The 23290-nt window shown below is 37.8% G+C and overlaps 1 protein-coding gene across 2 annotated transcripts in view; it reads right to left on the minus strand.

Annotated features, from left to right (window-relative positions):
- Positions 1–952: 952 nt before the first annotated feature.
- The window catches only part of ACSL3 (acyl-CoA synthetase long chain family member 3), an 82354-nt gene continuing 60016 nt past the window's right edge, over positions 953–23290 (minus strand). For both annotated transcript variants that reach the window (XM_032637058.1, XM_032637060.1), the window contains 12 exons: positions 22234–22343; positions 21007–21145; positions 18885–19035; positions 17319–17442; positions 17010–17081; positions 15590–15729; positions 13825–13997; positions 11844–11918; positions 10602–10793; positions 9030–9144; positions 7484–7641; positions 953–3071 (listed from right to left, as the gene is read on the minus strand). In XM_032637058.1, the coding sequence (XP_032492949.1) occupies positions 2914–3071; positions 7484–7641; positions 9030–9144; positions 10602–10793; positions 11844–11918; positions 13825–13997; positions 15590–15729; positions 17010–17081; positions 17319–17442; positions 18885–19035; positions 21007–21145; positions 22234–22343 (1607 nt within the window). In that variant the 3' untranslated portion in view covers positions 953–2913. The remainder of the gene's footprint in view (positions 3072–7483; positions 7642–9029; positions 9145–10601; positions 10794–11843; positions 11919–13824; positions 13998–15589; positions 15730–17009; positions 17082–17318; positions 17443–18884; positions 19036–21006; positions 21146–22233; positions 22344–23290) is intronic.

Consider the following 23290-nt stretch of genomic DNA (forward strand, 5'->3'; position numbering starts at 1 on the left):
TGGTGTGTTGGGTCTTCGTTTCTGTGCGAGGGCTTTCTCCAGTTGCGGCAAGCGGGGACAACTCTTTATCGCGGTGCGCGGGCCTTTCACTATCGCGGCCTCTCTTGTTGCGGGGCACAGGCTCCAGAGGCGCAGGCTCAGTAGTTGTGGCTCATGGGCCCAGTTGCTCCACGGCATGTGGGATCCTCCCAGACCAGGGCTCGAACCCGTATCCCCTGCATTGGCAGGCAAATTCTCAACCACTGTGCCACCAGGGAAGCCCAAAATACTGAGTTTTAATATCAGAAACTTTAGAGATCATAGATATCAAATCCATTACTTAAAAACAAAGTAGTATTAAAAAGTACCTAACGCTTACAGTTTTGTTCTGTTGTCAGTAAGAACTTTCTAATGAAGTTTAAGCTAAGAAATACCAGCAGGGGGAGTGGGGATGTGGGGGGGAACGACGGGACAGAGGTGGCCACCAATCTACCTGATGTAAACTGCTAGACTTACAGGAGAGATTCAAGAACTCTTCATGTAGCTTACTTCTGGGAAACAACAGTTCTCAGAAGACATCCTTTTAGAATCTATAGTCCTCTTTTCAGACGTGTGTATTAATTAGACTTAGCCATTTACTGTGAAATTCCTGAAAGTTTCCCTCCAAGTATCTTCTGGTTAAACCAGTATTTTTCTTATAATCAAATTACAGTTGTTGGGTGTTTTTTTCCCCCCCCCAAATCAACCAACTTTTCCTTTTTTGAAAGGATAACATTAAAACGTACTATTTTTCAAGTCACTAAAGATGGTTTGGATTAGAAAGTAATTGGAAAGGGGATTCTACTTATTTAATTTCATATTCTGCTGTGGCATCTGACACCTGGCATCTGGTATTTTAGGAATGAAAGGAATTATAAAAAAAAAAGAGAGACAGAGAGAAAAATGGGACTATGTACAGATTAAGCCAGTCTTATTAGATGTTTCTGAAAAGAAACAACTTTTATTCTGAATCAGTGATAAGCTACATATTCATATGCCACTATTTCAAGTCACAGTTATACTGACATCTCTCCTTTGAAGCGCTGAATGGTTTTTTCTAAATACTTTCCAAAAGTCATTTGAAAGCAAGTAATAATTCTAAACATAAAGCATCAGAAACAAATTCTGTCCACCCAAGCTAACTTTAATGTTTAGATCACAACATTTTAGAGAGGCTCCATTTAATTTTTCCCTATTTTTACTTCTTCTTGGCAGTTTTTCAAAACTCTGTGAAAACTTAAACTATGACAAGAAAAGCATTCAAAACATAATACAAATATATACATGAATACAAGAAAAGTTTAAAACAAAAAACACCATATTACAGTATCTCCAAATACGATGTGTTCATGATATGGCCAAAAACTACAGGGTTACAGGTCCTCAACACTCCCACTACACTACGCAGACCTACATTCACACCTTTTCACATATGTGTATTTTTGTTTTGTTTTGCCTTCTTGGTGCCTAAAGTAACTGAGAATCAAGAAAATGACTAATATGACATGAAGAACATGGTACCTGTGATTTTTTTATATCCTAGTCTAAACACATCTTTATTGGTGGAACATCACTCTTAGTAATAGCCAAACAACAACGGACAAGCAATACATATGAAAAGACGTACTATATATAATACAGTATTTTTAGAATCACAAATAATTTCCACACTGACATTAAAAACCTGCAAATTAAATTTTAACTCACCTCATTATAAAGTTAAATTCTCATGTATCATAGTAAGAATGCTATTCCTAGAAGCATTCTCAATTATTTCATTTTCTAGTGTAGAAAGGTTATGGTAGAAAAGATAAGGTGCTTTTTCAATAAGCTGCCAACAGACACTGACAGTGGCTGACAGACATACCCAGTGCAAACTATCCAAGAAAATAATCCTAATTTGGAAATGAGATATATCACTAAACAGCTAGACTAAAAGTAGAGTGGGATAGAATAATTATCCGTGACTAATATGTCATAAACACAGACAACTCAATGTACATGTAGTCAATGAAATAAAGAATAACGTTCCATCCTCTTTTTTTTTTAATTCTACCTTAACTTTTCAAATTGTGCCCAATTCTAAAACTTTAGTTTCCTAGTTTCCACAGCTGACTAGAAGACTCTGATATTCTGATGGTAAACTACCAGAGATTAATGATCCACTGGTGCTACCCCTGCTGTGTTTTCTTCTTTACTATGAAACCATAACCCTCTATTGCTATTTTGTTTCATGCAGGACCAACCAAACTTAATTTTTTTTCTAAGATAAAATAAATATATAAAGAAGACACTGTCAGGCATATATTCACAAGGTCTCAATTTCTTAAAACATAAGTACGGGTATATTTATTTCTCTCAAATGCATACAAGACAATAATTACACAGCAACAAATCTTTTGTTCAACAATTTGATTCATAAGCATTTGAATGAAATTTACATAATTTCACATCCATACCCTTGCATGTTTAAATACTGTAAGTAAAAAAGCCCCCCAAATAACCAATTCTTGTATTTCCTATTTATCCCTCTATACATCCAAACTTTAAAAAGTTACAAACTGAACACTATACAGAACATACAAATCATGTTTAAAAACTTGAGGTTTTAAAATCACTGTTCCCCCAAGATGATTCAAAAAAGTCCTCATGCTGACAAGTACAGTCCTAGGTGGTAAAGTAACTTGGAGGAGGGGAAGAAAGAAGAGACAGACACAAGTTTGCTGTCTTAATATTTTACTAATCCTGTTAGTTAAAAATGGTGATGTCATGAGAAATAACAGTTTAGGTTTAATATGAGGAATGGAGTCTGCCTCACAGTTTGAGACATGCATTTCAAGTATTTTCCTATTTGAGCTGAGCTCCCTGCAGCAAACTGATGCTGAAAGAGAATAATTATTTTCTTCCATACATTCGCTCAATGTCCGCCTGGTAATGTGTTTTAAGCTCTTTGCGTTTCAGCTTGAAGGCATCTGTCACCAGACCAGTTTCAGGGGTCCACGGTTCAGGGCTCAAACGAATTTTTACTGGAATTTCAAACTTTTCCAGACTTGCTGAGACGGTGAAAAGAAATGTAAATGCAAGGTCATGAAAAATATACAATTAAAATTCTTGGCAAATAATTTAACTTCCTCAGTCTTTGAGCACTCATCAAAATGCAAAGCCAACAGCTCAAAAATCTCACTTCTAAACAATCTATCCCTCAGAAATACAAGAAGAAACAGATTATGTATGAGAATTACAACAGCAAAAAACTGCTGAGAAAATCTACATGTCCATCAATAGAAGGAGTTGGATAAATTATGATACAGGCAGAAAACGTACAACATTCAGTCACTAAAAATGAGTTAAATCTATCTGGCATGGGTATATTAAGATACCTGCAATATATTGTCAGGTTTAAAAGAAGTTTTGTTTTGTTTTCTAACACTAGATAAACTTATATGCAACTAGATGTGTACGACAAGGGTACACACCAAAATAAACCGCATACTTCTAGGGGGCTAGGATCCAGGATTAAGGAAAAGGAAATATCACTTTTTACCTTACACCTATTTGTTTTCTTTGAATTTATTTTTAAAAATCACCTTAGAAACTAAGAAATAATAAAGTTTAAACAGAATCTTGTCACTGAGCCACGATATTCGCCATGAGCTCTGAGGAAGAATGTCTCCTCACTATCGTGCTTCTCCCACACTGCTTGATACCAAGTAGGTCCTCAACAGTGGAAAACTGAAAGGGGGCGGTGGGGAGGGGGGGGGGGGGAAGACAGGGAAAACAGATGTAGTTTTGAAGAAACACCTTCCCTTAAGAAGACTGATTTACTTTTCCAGCATTCATTTAACAAATATTTACCAGGAAAAAAATACTGTATAAAGTGCTTTACTAAACATTCTTTTAAAATACAAAAATGAATAGTTTCTGCTCTCAACTGGTATACTATCGGAAAACAGGTAAACACCTAGCCATAATAATGTATATACCTTAAAAGAACTGAATTGAAAGGTATAAGTGCCTTGGGAACAAAAATGATATATTAACTCTAACCTATAAAAAGAAACAGAAATAACAAATTTTTATTCTTCAAAGATGAAAAATATGTCAGGAGTGGTTTCTAAGAGGAAAAACCACTATGAGAAAAAGCAGTAAGGCAGGGACACAGTTCTTAAGGGACAGGAGTCTGACACTACGGAGATGTGGCGAGACTCACAGGCAAGCACTGGAAGCCCACATTCAGCTGTTAAGCCAGTCGGCACCGCACTCTATGACCTGACTCAACATGACGTTAGTTAAGTACAGTGATATCATCTAGACCAGGTTTTAGAAAAATGAACACAGCTACAACCAAATGAGCAGGTGAAGAAATGGGGACTCTAAGTATAATTATGAGTATTTCTTCCCTATTTTGTTGTGAATATGCTTGTTATATATGTTAAGCAAATATTTTTCTTTTCTTCCCTCCTGTTCTCTTATCACAATATATTAATAAGTTCACTTTATATCACAGTATTTAAGTTACAGGATATCAAAGGAGAAGAGTAAGAAAAAACTCAGTCAAGGGGTCTTCATCCACTTCTGGGGAAAAGGTTAATGTATCTTCAGTTGCACTCAGAACAGGTGTATAATGTTAGGTGTTACTGTCTTTACTTGGAAATTAACTATGGTGTAAGGAAATGTATCTGGGTGCCAAGCTGACAAAGGGTGGGCTGTGACAGTTTTATGCATCATCTGGGGCTAGGCTAGAGTTCCCAGTTATTCAGTTAAACACTAATCTAGGTGTTGCTTTGAAAGTGGTTTTGTAGATATGACTAAGTCAGTTGAAAGGCCTTGAGAGCAGAGCTGAGGCACCCCCAAACAAGAAGCAATTCTGCCTGTGGACAGGGGCTTTGGCTTGTGCCTAGGAGTTCCAATCCACCTTTTTTTTTTTTTTTTTTAAACAGTCTGCCCTACAGATTTCCAAGTTTGTCTTAGCCAGCCCCCAATAATCATGTAAACCAATTCCCTACAATAAGTTTCTTACTATATTTAACTTACTGATTCTGTTTCTCTGGTGTAAACCTAATATTGATTTTGCTTAAAAATGAAGTTGGATCCCTTCTTTACATCATATATAAAAATTAACCCAAAATGGATTAAGGACCCAAATATAAGGGCTAAAACTATAAAACTCTTAGAAGAAAACAAAGCGCTATTTCTTTGTAACTTGGATTAGGCAACGGTGTCTCAGATGTGATACCAAAAGCACAAGCAACAAAAGAAACAAATAAACTGTATCTTATAAAAATTAAAACTGGGCTTCCCTGGTGGTGCAGTGGTTGAGAGTTTGCCTGCCAATGCAGGGGACGTGGGTTCAAGCCCTGGTCTGGGAGGATTCCACATGCCGCGGAGCGACCAGGCCCGTGAGCCACAACTACTGAGCCTGCGCGTCTGAAGCCTGTGCTCCGCAAGAAGAGGCCACGACAGTGAGAGGCCCGCGCACTGCGATGAAGAGTGGCCCCCGCTTGCCACAACTAGAGAAAGCCCTCGCACAGAAACGAAGACCCAACATAGCCAAAAATAAAAATAAATTAAAAGAAGGCTCAACATTAAAAAAAAAAAAAAATTAAAACTGTTGTGTTTCAAAAGATACCATCAAGAAAAGTAAAAACACAACCCACAGGATGGGAGAAAATATATCTGATAATGGATTTGCATCTAGAATATATAAAGATCATACAACTCAATAATAAAAAGACAACCTCACTTAAAAAATGGGCAAAGAATCTGAACAGCCATTTCTCCAGAGAAGACATACAATGGCCATTAAGTACATGAAAATATGCTCAACATCATAAACCACCATCTGAAATACAAATCAGAGCCACAAGGAGAGGCCACTTCACACTAACCAGGATGGCTAAAATTGAAAGGATGAACAATAATGAGTGCTGGGAAGGATGTGGGGAAACTGGAACCCTCATACAACATTCGTGGCAATGTAAAATGGTGCCACCATTTTTAAAAACAGTCTGGAAAATATTTAGAAAAATATGTTCTGGAAAATAGCCTGGCAGTTCCTCAAAAGGTTCAACATAAAGTTAGCAGAGGCCCAGCAATTCTCCTCCTAGTAATCTACACAACAGAAATAAATAAGTATATCCACGCAAAAGCTTGCGTACAAATGTTCACAGCAACATTATTCATTAACAGCCAAAACCGGAAACAACCCAGGTGTCAACTGATGAATGGATAACCAAATGTTACTTGACAATAAAAGGGAATGAAGTGTTGATACATGCTACGACAAGAAAACATGGATGAACACTACATGCTAAGTGAAAGAAACCAGTCACAAAACCCTATATATTATATGGTTCTACTTATACAAAATCTTCAGAACAGGCAAATCTATAGAAACAGAAAGATTAGTGGTCCCCAAGGACTAGGAGGTTCGAGGTATGGTGGGGAGTGGCTGCTAACAGACATGCTATTTCTTTCTGAGGTGATGACAGTGTTCTGAAACTGATTATGGTAATTGTACAACTCTGTGGATATACTAAAAAAACTATGTAATTGTATATACTAAACGGGCAAGTTGTTTGGTATGTGAATTATAATATATCTCAGAGCTGTTAACATATACATAAAATTTAAAAATAAAGCAAGAAGGCATATAAATTCTGTTATGCTTAATTATTGTTTCAGTATTCTACCTTACTTAGAAATTATGTAGCTTTCTAATTTCATATCCATTAATTAACTCAATTTAGCATCAGACCAAGGATTTCAAGTTACCTAAAAAAGTTGGAAACTATTTTCAAGCTGACATACTACAAAACACAATTACTGTTGAAATAAAGGGTCAGAATGATTTCGTCTGATTAACTATAAATGCAATTTACATTTTTCATAATCTTGAATAACATATCTAAGGAGAATAAAAATGCATACTTGTATTACCCATGACTCAGAAGGTACAGCTGTTTTTATGAAACCAACAACATTAAACGAAGTCTCTCTGCACTCACCCCTCAACACACACACACACACACACACACACACACACACACACACACACACGCACAAGGGGTGGAGGACACATGAGTTCAACCAACTACCAGCACACTAACTGTGTAGCAAAGAGTCCTGGACGGTTCACTACGGGCTGGGGTGTCCAGGAAGCTAAGCAGGGCCTTGGAAACAGCTGAGAAGAGTGGAGAAAGGGCCAACCCAGAAAACAGAAGCTGCTGAGAAGAGGACATTCTGAGACATGTCCATCAGTGGTGGGCGTGGATGATTTGTGTGTCCCTAAAGGGGCTATAGTGGGGGATTGATAAGTACGTTCTTCTCCCTACTAATGGTGGGAAAATATGATTAGTTTCTAAGCAGGAAATGTAACCTAAGCCCTTGTAGCAAAAACAGGATAAGCAAGCTTAAGTAGCCTCTTCCCATCTCAGTTCTCAGAATCAGCTGAACACTCTCTCACCTGAAACAGCAGCTTCAGAGAGCACTTTGAGCACCTCATTCTCCATTTCGCAGCTGTTACACAGCTCCTCCCAGGTCCCTCGAAGTCCCCTCTTTCGTGCTAGTTCCGTTAGCTCCTTTTGATTCGGCACAACAAATCCAATGACATAAGAATGATAACTGAAATAAAGGGCAACTTGGTTAAGGCACCACACGGCGTACACCGCGTTAACTGCGGTTAACTGGCTACGCTGACGTTTAGCGATCAGCTCTTCACCATCCCAAGCGACATGCATGAGGGCGTATCTGGTACCGCCACGCTTGCTGTCTGATTCATAACGCGCTGCGGTGCTCTGGCAGAATTCACTGCTAAAGAAACCTGAACCTGACATTTCATGATAAATTTCAACTATGTATATAACTGCTATGAATTATGCTTTTAAAAAAGAAAATTACAAAATCAGAAAATTCATCCTTAAAAATCAGTAATTCACATCAACAGATTAAACAAAACTGAAAGCTAATGTAGATATGAAACTTTCTAAAAAAATTTGGCAACAAATCAAAGTAATGTGATTATACATATTTCTTCCTTTGTTATCGTGGGAATATGTGTTCTAGAGGAACTCTTGAGTATGCCCGCTGAAGGCAGCGACCTGAAGAAATGGCAGTGGCATCAGGAGAAGGTCAGTTCTGGTTAATATCACATATGAAAATCCAGAACTGTAGCATCACTAAAGAAAACACTTCATGACTAACAAAGGGCAGAATCATTTATAAACCAATGTAGTAAATCTTTAAAGTGGGCTGTACCTCAAAACCTATTTCTAAATTGGTTCTCCTAACACCAGATTTTATCTTTTCATAATAAGCATTATGTCAACTGCTGCAGTAAGGGTCCCAGGCTGGCCAGAAAATATCCGATCATTAACCCTGGAGAATGATTGCCACATGCAATACTGTTATGAAAAAATGTAATCAGAGTGTCAATCTGAAATTCCAACACATTTCCCAAGAGTGCATTTCTGGGATTTTAACTTTAAACTCTCCTTCCCAGCTGCCTCTGTATCATCGTGGGCTCGAGATGCTATGTATGAAGCCACAGCTTAACATGGCTTAAGGGGGAACGGAAGCCCACACCTGGCTAGGGTCCCAAGCAGGCTCAAACTGACAGGGGGTAGTAAGAACGGAGCAGAGCACTGCTCTCTGACCCCACCCCCAAATTCCTTCTTTACTCGCCTCTCCTCTGGACTGGCTGTGGGAAGCTTCCCTGTGCAGGGCGACAGGTAGCAAGGCAGCAGGGAGGAGGATTTTATTTCCTTCCCCTTCCTGTCACACAGAACACCGCACTGAGATGTAAAACAGAAAACAGGGACAGAAGATAAGGGGACGAGCATCACAAGGGAAGAATCGCTAAGGGCCGTAATGAGAACAGGCCGTTCCCAGAGACAATGGATAAGAAGGAAGAGTTCTTGGTATCACTTTACAAAGAAGGCCGGCATAGAAAGGAAATGCCAACAGCACACCAAATGTTTTAAGTAAAAGTAGCATAAATTCTACTTTCTTACCTGTTTGCATATGCACAAATGTTATCTATTAGTGAGAGATTCTTCAAAGCTGCCTCCACTTTCCCAAGAGAAACATATTCTCCTGCCTGCAGTTTTACAAGGTCCTTTTTACGATCTGCGCAAAAACAAGGCCGGGAGGGGGGCACATTGGAGGACAATATTATTATACCTTTAATGCATAGAAATATTGGCCATTCCCTAAGTAATTTGCTATCAATTAAGTCCACTATAGTAGTTATGCTAAAATTAAAAACACATAAAATTAGGCCCTTATTTTTGTACTACTAAATATATTCTTTTAAAGAACTAGATTCTGATTAAGGGACCCCATCATCAGGGCTTCAGGCATGTTCTGCTGAACAGGTTCTGTTCCTGGTATACATTAATACCAGAAAGGTCAAGAATATACTCAATGCCATCTGAAAGCTCACATTCTACCTGAAGAGAAGCAGGACGAAAAAACGTTATCACTTTAATACGATACAGTAGTACTAGGTGCTGATTTTCAAAGAATTCCCGCAAGTGAGGCCTGAGCTGAGTCTTGAGGGAAGACTGAGCAGTAGCCAAGTGAAAGAACACTGGCAAAGAAGAGAGCCGTGCCAGCTTGAATTACTGCAGCTATAGGAGGAGGAAAGGTTTTCAGCAGGAAAGCAGCCAGTGAGATGGGGGTTTAGTAATCACGTGGTGGCAGCGAGAGGGTGCATTCAGCAGGGGTAAGCATAGCAACAGAAAGGAATTTCTTGCAATAGGGTGACAGAAGGTGCAGGCCTGACCTACGATCACAGAAGGAGGGACAGACAGAATGATCTTGAGGCATATGTCATAAGGTAAAGCAGTGGGATATGGATTAGATATGGGGAGCTGACTGAAGAGGTTCTCATCTCCTGCCAGTGTCTAGATGGCACGACTGGGATAGAAGTGCCATTAACTGAGAGAAAGAACCTAAAAGGAGAAGCAGGGAAGGTATTTCTCACCCACAGGTCCTAGTACTGAGCTTCCAGGCCTTCCTTAGCTCTCACAGGCAAGGGAAGGACATGGTTCTGACAGGAAAAGAGCCCTAATAACCTCTAGATAGCAAAGAATTCACAAAAATGAATATTCCCTATTAAGAACTGGACTCTCTAGTAGTAATTAAAAATACCACTGCTGGGCTTCCCTGGTGGCGCAGTGGTTGAGAGTCCACCTGCCGATGCAGGGGACACAGGTTTGTGCCCCGGTCTGGGAAGATCCCACATGCCGCAGAGCGGCTAGGCCCGTGAGCCGTGGCCGCTGAGCCTGTGCGTCCGGAGCCTGTGCTCCGCAACGGGAGAGGCCCGCGTACCGCAGGGGGAAAAAAAAAAATACCACTGCTGTTGAACAGACCTTGAGACCTCATAATATGTCAAGCCTTGTAAATTCCACACAGTCCCTATTGTACATTTTTATATTCCAGGGATAATGCAGAGACCATACCAACACTCCATAAAGATGAATTCTTACACTATTAAACAGCTTCTCTAAATATATAGTCTCTCTTTTGAAAAGCTATTTTGGAAACATCCACTTAAAGAAAAAAAGTATTATTTCGCTTACCAATAATCTTCAAACAACCATCGGGGTCAAACTCTCCAATATCTCCAGTACAGAGCCACCTCTGTCCATTTTCATCTTCAAAAAAATCAGCTTTTGTTTTTGCTTCATTTTTGTAGTATCCCATTGTCACATTTTGGCCACCAATAATAATTTCACCCCTAGGATGTGGTTTGTCAGTATTAAAGTATCCACCTAACAAACAAAGAATAATTTAGAGTTAATTCAACATTTTTATCCCTGCGTGCATCGTGTGAATATTTGAAACTATTAGTTTCTAAATAGGGACATCTGATTTTGATCCAATCAGCGTTTCCCAAAGGAAATAAGGCAGGCACTACGAACAAAATTCATCAACATAAAACTAGTTGCAAATTTTCAGCTGCTTAACCCTAAGCACTTCTGCTTTCAAACTACTATTCCAAGAAAAAATTAAACTCAAAAATCCAACATCTACTGTATAAAATAATTACATATGGTCAATTCCTTTAAGGATTCTGTAGAGATTCTTAAATATCATACTAGTAATTGATAAAAGTGTTAAATTGTGCATTTTGAGAATAAATCTCCGTATAAAATCAAATTACTATATATTTAGAAGATTTATTCCTTACAGATAATTTCAGAATGGTTCCATGTTTAAGCTTATTAAACATTTTCACTAGCTCTGAAAAATGACACCCAAGCCTTAGACTCTCTGCATAAAAGAAAAGTGCACCCAGACAAATCAGAGATAACATGTACACGCTAATAGGGTCATCTAAAATTTTTAAGAAGTGACTAGTATTTAAATGGCATGAGCGATACATTTTCATGTAATTATAGTAAAAATTTCCTTCTGATAATTTTGGGTTGAAGCCCTCGGAGAAGGGAAAGAAAAAAGAAAAAAGCAGGTAAAAATCTTCAGTTTCATAGAATGAATTATATGATTTTGTTTCTACAAAATATGTTCATTTGTAACTTATGGGCATTATTTATTTAGCACATTTCTCAAGTTTTTCCCATAATTCTTATTTGCATTTATGTAATAAAGTAAGCAAATAAAAACAATTATAATTCTTTGAAGTCATCTTTGAAAGAAGCAAAATGCATTCATATAGCTCTAGATAAAATATTTCTATTATAAAGGACAAAAGTGAGCACTTGTGGGTGATTTTACACTCTAAAGTAAGGAAGGAAATGAAGCACAATTCTAAAGTTTAATATTATACAAATTAATGCTCTGTGGTTAAAAGAGGTTATTACCTTCCTCCCAGTTCTTTAATTTGATTTCACAGCAAACTAATGGCGCTCCCACTCTGCCAGTATTGTAGTCCCACACTAAAATGCAAATGAAAAAAAGTATTTGATTATAGTAGTTAATAAATCGCTTCACTTTTTTAAACTACAAAAAACCAGTGATTTATCCCAAACCTTAGATATCCCCAGAGAACCGTTAAATGCAGAAGTAGCACATTGGTGAAGCAAGCTGTGTAGCCCACACTGAAATGTTTTGGTTTTTTTTTTTAATCCGAATTGGTTATAGACATTTAAAAATCAAGACATTTTACAAAAGAGTATGGAATCTCCGAGAACAATGGGCCCACATTTCCAGCACAGCAACAACTGTAGCCCCTATCAGACGGTGCAGGCCTGCTCCAGTTTCCCCAGATCCCTTACCATCACATTCTCTTACACCAGGGCCCACTTCACTCATTTAAGTAGCTGCCTGGTTCATGAGTTTGTCTTCTCTATCTTAAAGGATAAAGGAACACAATGGTTTACACCTATTCTACTTTCTTACTAGACTTAACAGATCTGCAGTACAAATAACCTCTCCAATCTTCTCCCATGTACCACTATTTCAAACTGAGATCTCTGAAGCTTCCCTCACATCAGCTTATACTAGCACACCCTATTTTTTCATAAATTCATATAGTAAGAGTTCAGAGATCACACTGGAGATTAAGATTGTTAACTTTCAAGGATCTGGGAAAGAACCCACCACTATTGTGAACTACTACTGCATTATGTTTCCTCTTCAAAGAGCATTCAAATATCAGAAATGAAAGGCTGATATTTAATACTTTACAGGCTTATTTACACCATAAACTGTAACTGATTAATCACACATCCAATGGAAACCTTAAAAATGGAAGAAATTAAGGCTCTTCAGGAACCGTATATGCATGTTTTTAAGATTGCTTGTCTATTTTGTGCAAAACAAGACTTAGAAGCAGCTTCCCAAAATATATAAAATATAGAGAACGTAACTGAAAACTGGAAAATACAGAAGTAATGCAGGATAAACCTGACATAAGAATGGTGCACAAAAGCGCTCAAGGTAAATAGGGGAAAATGAAAAGTTAAGAGGTTTAGTGTCTATCAGTATCTAGAAAATACAAAGGAGGAGCATAGTTTTATCTAGGACTGGAGAACAAAGTACCTTTCTTCCATAAAAGGGCATATAAGGCACTAGGGGAGTCATCTGGGAACCACTCAGGTAATGGACTGCCCCCTCAACCCCGTCACCATGATAAACTCTGGAAATTAGATTCTCTAGACCGGAATCTAGTTTCTCGTTGCACTTAACACAGACCACCCACCCCAATAAACATTTCTGAATTTGAGCCTTAATAAACATACCTAAACAACTAGAAAATACACATTAGTTTTTCTACATAAAAAGAAATTTAAAAACTGATATAAGATGATAAATGTACACAATACAGCCAATGCTTGTGCCAAAAACTTCTTTTCTAGAAAGCTAAGTAGTTTGTTTTTTGTTTGTTCGGTTGCTTTTTTTGCGGTACGCAGACCTCTCACTGTTGTGGCCTCTCCCGTTGCAGAGCACAGGCTCCGGACGCGCAGGCTCAGCGGCCAGGGCCCACGGGCCTAACCGCTCCGCGGCATGTGGGATCTTCCCGGACCGGGGCACGAACCCGTGTCCCCTGCATCGGCAGGCAGACTCTCAACCACTGAGCCAGCAGGGAAGCCCAGCTAAGTAGTTTTTAATACTATCATAGTCTTTACCATAGTCTTAATTCGAAAACTCCTCTAGGTGAATTATTGACAATGAGATATACCTAATACATTCTAAAAACTTATCAATAATCACACTACTTGGGATTTACACAAATATTTTAACTGCTCTTCTATATATCTGCAAAAAACAACCCATACTAAAAAGTGCCTGGAGTTGCACCCCAGCCTCTGTTGGACACACCACTTTGTAGATAACACTAACCTTCTGTAATTGTTCCAGCCCCACAAGATTCAGTGAGTCCATATCCCTGACCGACAGGACAGCAAAAACAGATGTTCATGAATCTCTGTGTGGTTGCAGAAAGTGGAGCACCCCCACACAAGAGAAGCCGAATATTTCCACCTAGCAAGCTTCGAACTTTCCGGAAAATAAAGCTTATAAAAAAAAAAAGAAAAATCAATCAGATAATCACAGAATTTTAAAGCTGAATGGGATTTTCCAAATCATTTAGCCTAATCTTCCAATTCTGATACACAGGCACACCGTGAAGATATTTAGAGTTCAGTTCCGGAGCACCGCAATAGAGTGAATATTGCAATAAAGTCACATGCATTTTTTGGTCTCCCGTTGCATACAAAAATTATGTTTATTCTATACTATAGTCTATTAAGTGTACAACAGCATTACGTCTAAAAAGCAATGTACGTACCTTAATTAAAAAACACTTTATGTTAACAAATGCTAACCATCTGACTATACAGGGTTGCCACAAACCTTCCACTTGTCAAAACACAGTATCTATGAAACGCAATAAAGCAAAGTGCAATAAAACGAGGTACACCTATATGAGATGTTGAGATTAAGTATCTTATCCAAGGCCACAAAGCCAATTTAAGAGACTCTCTTGACCCACTACTTAAATCTAAATGTTTATTCAACCAAGTTTATTCAGCCAAGAACATGTGATTTTTCTCTTGAGAACTTCAAGTAATATTTGAATTCAAAATTGTCAGGTTTAATTTTATATAGTAATGGAAAACCCCTGCTTATGGTCAGAGCAATTAGTTTTATATCATTATATAATACATATTATATTAATACTGAATAATCCTACTGTATCTTCATAAAATTTAGTATGAAAAGTAAATTATTTTTTGCTTTCGCTTACTTCATTAAAGATGTATATGTATTTGTATACAGCAATTTAACTCTTTAAAATTTCACTAATTCAAGTTGAAGTATCTGGTAAATTAAAAAAGAAAACAATTCAAACATCTAATTGATATGTTTCTGAAAACACACTAATTAAAAAGATTGCTTACCACCTAGATGAAAAAGGGGGAAGGGTTTTGTTTTGTATTTTAATAACTTTGAAAAAAGACCAAGAGGCAATCATTAAAATATATATATATATATATATATATATATATATATATATATGTAAATAGGCTTTACAAAGCAATTCTGTATCTCACTGGAGATATGAGTAAAAGGCAGGAAAAAAATTATAAAGTTTTAAATAATGTGAAACACATATGAAAACTACATTAACGTTCCCATAAAAAATAATTTGAATGTCATATTTTTATTTTCTAATTTCTAAACAATATTATAGTTAAATCTACTTATTCTATTAGTGCCATGGCGGGGGTGGGAATGACAGGTGTGTGGTAAAACTCATTTAACACTTTAAACACTAAACATTTAATCATATTTGGTTGCCATTTTATATTCATATTGAAATAAATATAAAAGCAAAGAGAAACTTCTCAAAATAATTAAAATCATATTAAGTGTCCACAGAAGACATAAGCACACATTTAACACAGTAAAATTTTTAGTGAAAATTTTTTTCAAATGACCTTGCAATCTTTTTTAATTGCTCATATTCTTATGCAAGATGGATTTTTTTTAGAGTCCCTTTGACTTTTTAAGATAATTTTTTCTTATAACTATCTCAATTAATTGGGCTATTAATGTGAATAAAATGATCAAGTTATCAAGGAGAGGGAGAGCCTTTACTTACCTATCACACAGCGGAGTACCATGCCCTTTTGAAATCTGTTCCATTTTGTAATTATAGGCGAGAATAAACAGAGTGCGTTGAAAATTACTCATTCCATTCACTTTATTCATGACATTTTTGTAGATCCGATCCATGATTTCCTAGATGTATAAAAATGAGTTAATACAGTCAATAATGCTATCAGCTACCTTATTTAAAATCTTAACATCAGATTACTATTTCCATCAATAGAGGCATTTTAAAAGATACATTCTGTCAAGAATAAACTTTTAAAATAGAGCCACAATTTGTTTAAAAACGAGATTTCTGTAATTTTTAATAGATGCTCATGAGTAGTAAAAAAAAAATGGGGGGCAGGGAGATATTAAAAACCTTAGGGCAGTAATATGCCATTATTGATTCTTTATACTGCTTTGCTCTTATTTATTCTGAACTAAAAACTAAACTCACTAAATAAATGAACAACTATATAAAATTAAAAGAGAATTTTAAAAACCATTCTATCTTATAAAGATATAAAGTACTACATTCTTTGCTCACAACAAGACCATGGGGTTATTTTGGTTGGTTGTTTGACTTTTAATGCTGCATCCATGAAAAATTTCCTTGTCTGCACTGTGTTTTGCTTACTATGCCTATTCCTATGACGTATACTTTAATGACTTGAAATAGTTTCTCTCTACAATTTTAAATTATATTTAATATTTATGTGAACCAAAACTTTAAAGAAAGATAGTACTAAGGAAACTACATACCTAATGAAACTTCAAAATTACTGGTCATTTATATTTGACTTTGGAATAACTAAGCAATTATGCTTGAATGTGAACACTCAGTATCCAATTATAATTCCCAACACTCTCAAACAAAATCAGAGAGCCTCGTAAAATTTACATTAGGGGAGCAGAAAATCACTGCTATCCCATTTCTACTGATCTTATTCCCAGGCCCCTCCCTATGCCTGGTATTAAGATGCACAGTGCCGCTAGGGTAATTCAAAGTTGCACCAACTTCTCTGTCCCTTTTTTTTTTGGTGTCTAGGCCAGACTCTCCCCAAGGACTCGGGAGATATGATTTGCTTAGAAGGAGGTGATCTCAAACCTTTTCTCCTATCTCCTGCTGGGCTTCAGGTTTCTACCAATAGCAAGCAGATATCACAAAAATGATTTGAGCAAGAAGCTATTTAGGGAAAGGCAATGATAATATCATATCGAAGCTGAAACTAAGTTGATTGTTTAATAAGCAAGAAAAAAAAGATAAAACAAGATCAAATAAATACTGTAGAGCTCAAGGTAACACAGATAATGAATAAGGAATAAATCCTACATAAACTACCTTGTCAACAATATCTTTTCCACTAGCATTTACTTTCTGTAGATGCTTTTTTAGCAGGCAATATTGATTAATGGTCAATTCTTACCGGGACAGCTGCCATCAGTGTTGGTTTCAATATGGATGTATCTCCTTTGCTTCCTTTTTTTATTTTTGAAGACTACAGAGAGAAAAAGTTATCTATATAAAGTGATCTTTATTTTAAAAATTCAATGAAACTCTTAAACACATTACAAACTCATCATTTTAATTCACTTATATTCTAAGTAGCACTTAAAAGGCAAGTTCCTTTAGAATGATTAACTGTCAGCCTTACAATATACTGTCATACTGAATGAAAATTGTGTTAAAGATAATTGTGATTTTTTAGTATCTCAAATCACAGAATTTAATTTACCTGATCTGCTAAAGTCTGTGGTGAAGAGTAGCCAATGCAGCATCCATGAGAAAGACAAACAAGCTCAGCACTTAATTCTAAAACATGGGCCAGAGGCAGATACCCGATGTAAACATCCTTCTCCCTAAAAGAAAAGGGAGATACAGGAAGCAACAGTCAGGTGCTGTTTCTGTGAAAACGGGAGTGAGCTTTACCCTCAGGGCTCAATCTGGGCTCTTTGTGTGTGCATGCACGTGCATGCGTGCGTGCGTGCGTGCATGTGTGTGTGTGTGAGAAGAGAGAGACAGACAGACAGGGACAGACACTGAGGGTGTCAGGGAAAAGAACTGTAGTACAGCTCAACCTAAAGCTGAGGAGGCAGACACTCTGAGGAAGTGCCTCCTGTTTCCAGGTCCTCCTGGAAGGCACTCACTAACTGTGCGTGCTGCAGAAGCAAAGCGCCAGGACAGAAGAAATATGGGCTTGGAGGGGGGAAAAAGAAATGAAGGTTCTTTGGAAGGACAGAAGAAATTCCCCCAAGGAGGAAATGGTCTTTAAAGCTAATGGGCTATCAAACAGGAGAGTTCAAATAGGATCCACAGCCTTCTGCCAGGAATCTCAGGATGAGATTCATGTTCGGAGAGTTAAATTATACCTTACGTAATAAAATGTATATGTATACATATCCATATATTTCAAGAACTACTCCTATTCCCAGAAGGAATTAGCTGCTCTTACTTTTTTTTTCTAAAAGTTATGCACACACAAAAATTTCTCTCTCCATCCCCAAATTCAATTCCACAGTAACACGTGTGTGTATGCTTTCTGTGCATCCAACCACTGCACTCGATCAGTCATCACAATATTGATTCCTCCTCTGGGAATGCTAGCTTCACCACCCCTAAAACCCGCTCCCATCTGGTTTCCTCCATTGATCTCTTTCGCATCTCAGTATACCCACTCTCCCCCAATACTACCGGAGTGTGTCTTAAAAAGAAAAATCAGAGACTGAAGAGAGAAGCTCAATAAGCATTTATTGGATATATTATTTGTTCACTTGAAGTACAATATTTAGGTATAAAAATGACTATGAAGGTAACAACACCAACTGATTAAAATAATTTAAGACATTTAAGTCAGTTAAAGTTTGCACTTTTAAAGTAACAAGTAAATATTAACAATGATGTCTATCAGCTATACTTTAAAACCCCCAACTAGGGCTTCCCTGGTGGCGCAGTGGTTGAGAGTCCGCCTGCCGATGCAGGGGACACAGGTTCGTGCCCTGGTCCAGGAGGATCCCACATGCCACGGGGCGGCTGGGCCCGTGAGCCATGGCCGCTGAGCCCGCGTGTCCGGAGCCTGTGCTCCGCAACGGGAGAGACCACAACAGTGAGAGGCCCGCGTATCACGGAAAAAAAAAAAAAAGCCCAACTATTTTGTAATTTTAGTGTCATTTTCTTGAAGAAATACCTACTGTAAACAGACTCTGAAGGACTAATTTAACCGCGTAGTAATAAATGACACAAACGTTAATGTAACAACAGACATAAATACTGGACTACCCCAAATTTATTTACTATGACATACCCCAGGTCTGGAATCCTTTCCGCCATCCCAGTTATACCAGCAATAAGGTTACTATGGGAGATCATGACCCCCTTTGGAAGTCCTGTGGATCCACTTGTGTACATGATTACTGCAATATCTGAGGGCACTGGTTTGCTATGAGGTTTGTTTTCTGTATTGGAGAAGAAAAGACACACATACTTCTGAGAAATTTAGCTGTATCACCAACTTTTTCATAATCATCTGTTTGTCTAAGTGAGTTAACAACTATTAATTGGGTTCATACAAGCTCAACAAAACAGATCAAGTCCCTGCACATAAGAGATATATGCTATTGGGACAGACATAAACAAATCTATAATGTTATAAGAGCTATGAAGAAAAATAAAGCAGGGCAAGGTGAGAAGATGTTAGGAAAAGTGGCAGGAAATGAAGGTGAAGGAGCCACCAGCACCATATCATGCCATCTCAGAGGCCATGTGAAGGACTCTGGATTTCACTCTGGGTGGAAAGCAATGTTACTTTCAACACAGGCTTGTCATCACCTGTGACAAGGATCACTTTAGCTACTGTGTGGTTACCTAACTTAAAAAGGAAAGAAAGGAGGTATAGGGAGAGAAAAGGCCATTCCAGCAACTCAACTAAGAAATAAGGGTGGTCAGACGAGGGTACCTAGACATTTGCTACAAAACGTTCTCTGCTTCAGAGCAGTGAAGTTAACATGGCTATACTCGGAATCCTGGATTAAAAGACACTGTCCCTCATTTGCACAAGCCTAAGAACAGCAGCCAACATCATACAGAGGTGACACAGTAAGAAAGACTAAGAGAAGTAGGTCATGGATAGCACTGGTGATCTGCCTGAATTAATCTTGGAACTACCCTAAATGCGGTCTTCTTAAATAAATGAGGAAAACATTTTAAACACGTTCCCAAGTGAACTCTTTCTCTCCTACCTGTCAAGATATATTTCTTGACAATTGTTATCATTCAAGTTCTTGCTTCCTAATCCGCCATTCACTCCTTCATCCCATGGCACCATTCTCCTCTGCCACCAGCACTCAGAAGCTGCTCTCTCTGAAGTGACACTGGCTAAGAAGTCCAACGGTGCTTTTGCAATCCCCGCATCACCGGACTCCTCCAGTGCACCTGGTCCTGCTGAAGACTCCTGCCTCACTGAGGGGCTCCTTTCACTCGGCTCCCACGAACCACACGCTGCATGTCTTCTTCCTTCTTCTCTGACCAATTCTTGGTGGCCTTTGGAGGTACCATTCTCTGTGGGTGACCTCACCTACTCCCACAGCTTTAATTAAAATCTGTTTCTAGCTTCTCAATCTTTTAACTCCAAATTAAACTCCAGCGTGCTAGACTTGTATAGGCCACTCCCCACTACAAAGCTACATTTGAATGTCCCACCAGCAGGTAAATTCAACCTGTCCAAAATTAACCTCAGCATAACCCCATTCCCAAGCTGAGTGAATGTTTACATCTAATTCATCACTATGTTACCAACTATAAAGGAAGTACAGTCCCACCATCCTAACAGCTTTTGTGATATCCTTAAACATCAATGTATTCTCTAGCATCTTCTGACACTTATTTGAGAGTGGGAATTTCCGGTTACCATGCCTGGGTGTGCTAGCTGGAGGACAGAAAGATGTCCCCTCTGGAAACAACACAGTTGGAGCAGAAAGTAAAAGGAGGGATGCAAGTTTAGACACTTAACATATCTGTTAATACTTACAGATAATTCACATAGGGCAAGTTTAATGGCATTATTTGTTTAAATTTGTTTAAACAAATAATGGCATTATTTGTTATCTGGTTTAAACACTAACTTTAAAGCAAAGAGAAAAAGGGAAACGGGAAAACTGTATAATGGAAAAAGTATTTTAAATTAACTTCAAATAAATACTACTTTTAGAACATTTTAATAAAGTAAGGTTCATGTTTTTCCTTAAGCTGCTTCTTTTTTTAAAGGGTAGATGACATTATACCTAGGGTGACCTTTCTTCCCAAAGTGATGGCCTAGGAAACTAGTTTGTCACTTGATCTAACTTCAGAATCAAATATCTGGAGCACTTCTGGAGAACACCGTTGGTCACTGTAGAACATGCATGAGGAACTGGGACACCGCCACATACCCACGCTGGCCTTGGCTCCCAGAGCCTGCACTGCTGCCATGGTGTGCACGATGACGCCCTTGGGGAACTCAGACCAGGTCGGTGGTTTACCGTCCACAGTGATGATGTGCCGCAGGCATGGGACTAGAGAAACTATATCCTGGAAAAACACAAGCATTCGTTGTATTCTTCATTATTCTTCTTTAAATAGCTTGACAAATAGCCCAGGACACAAGAAAAGCAGTTTACCATATTCAGCAAATTGTTAATTTCTTGCCTCAAAAAAGCAAGGGTGGGGTGTAGTGGTATGAATAACCCTTTTTTCAGATGGAGAACTACTGGTCTGAAATGTAAGTTACTGTTTTATTACATTAGATTTGTTGTGTGTACCCTTGTTCTTTGGTAAAATCTTAATCAATAAAGTCAGTTCCTTACAAAAATGGGCATGTAAACACACACTGCCTGAACTACAGGGTAGCCAAACACTCCTCATGCTTTTAAGAGGCAAATAAAGATACAGGGGGAGAGGAAGGGAATCCTCTTATAAACTTGTATTTTAAAAAAATCAGATATTATTGTTTTCACAGAGTTGTCTGCAGACGAAAGAAACCCCTTCTCCTGTAGTTTTGTAAAGTCTTTTTCTTCCCTTTAAAAAATTCTGAAACTTGTAACGACTCAAATGCTTCAGAACCAAGTGAATTACTAGTTTAAAAATAATCCTTAGGGCTTCCCCGGTGGCGCAGTGGTTGAGAGTCTGCCTGCCGATGCAGGGGACACGGGTTCGTGCCCCGGTCCGGGAGGATCCCACATGCCGTGGAGCGGCTGGGCCCGTGAGCCATGGCCGCTGAGCCTGCGCGTCCAGAGCCTGTGCTCCGCAACGGGAGAGGCCACAACAGTGAGAGGCCCGCGTACCACAAAAAAAAAAAAAAAAAAAAAAATAATCCTTAAAAATTACAAATTTATTGAAAATAGACTAGAAAACAGATGAGCACAATAAAGTTGTGATCCCTTCACCTCTGACATGGACACATTGACAATTAATTTGTAGCTCTCTGCGCTGCTTATACACAAATATATATGAAATCCACTTTTTCTTTTCTAAAGGAGAAGAACAAAGTATGAGAGTCCCACAAAGTTTACAGAGATATTAAGGATTTTAAAGATCATAAAAGAACTAAGTATCAATAATGAGCTCATGACACTGAAAATTCTAAAGTACGGGACAGTTATTAGAAAACTAGTTCTCACCTTCAACTTTGTTTGTAAGAGTTCTTTACTAGTAATGATGTTGGTCACCTCTGTTTCATTTAATCCATGAACAACTGCTGGACCCCCTAGAGTAGCATACAACGTCACAACTACAGGGAAAAAGAAGGGCAAGTCAGACATTTGGACATTTCATGGAAATACTAAAAGGAATTAAATAAAGCCTCTGACCGTGGATGGAACATACTAAACCCTAAACTGTTAGATCCACAGTTTGTGATCTATTCATGCTGTCTTTCTAAATTATTTTAATATATTAACTAACATTATGCCTACTCACCCTTCTGTAACTTCCCCCCAAAATTGCAATATTTTAAAATTTAAAAGTTTTTTATTTTATTTTGTTTTACCTATAGATGCTATTCTGAGACTGTCATGTTGAAAGGAATTACATTTGACTTCTAAAATGTCACAGTCTTAGTTGTTAACTACTTGATACTAAAATATGAAAAATATACCAATAAGATAACACACTGAATGTCATATTTAAGATATTACTTGTTAAGAATATAGCATGAACAAGTGGTAATACTGCTTATGCTAAAGTAGAAAAATCTAAAGAAAGACATTCTTAGAAATGTCAAAATTAAATAATAATGATGAGGAGGATGAAGAGAATTTTTATTTGCTTTCTCCCTAACTCAAAAAAGGTAGACTTAAAGTCACTGTAAGAGATAATTAAAGCTTCTTAGAAGAAACATACTGTAAACCCAAACCTGTGACAACAAAAAGGTATGCCAGTTTAGAAAGAAACAGCAGAGGCATTTACAGCAAGAAATCTGATAAAAGTAGCTTTTCTGTTTCATCTGAAGGATAAGCAATGTCCATATTTTGCATCATCATATTTGGCACCAAGACCTCTGAACTAAGCCTCCAGGACTACCTCACAGACTGAAGCATCACAACTTCCACAGGTTGTGTTATAGTTACAACATAAAAATTACCATTTAACGGAGCAGCCAGGTTTGAGTACTGGAAGTGTTTTAGAGGCCAGCTGTTAACTGACAGAAGTGGCATAACAAGATGACACTAACTTCAA

This window comes from Phocoena sinus, chromosome 7 (genome assembly GCF_008692025.1).
Source record: "Phocoena sinus isolate mPhoSin1 chromosome 7, mPhoSin1.pri, whole genome shotgun sequence".
In the NCBI taxonomy this organism is placed as follows: domain Eukaryota; kingdom Metazoa; phylum Chordata; class Mammalia; order Artiodactyla; family Phocoenidae; genus Phocoena; species Phocoena sinus.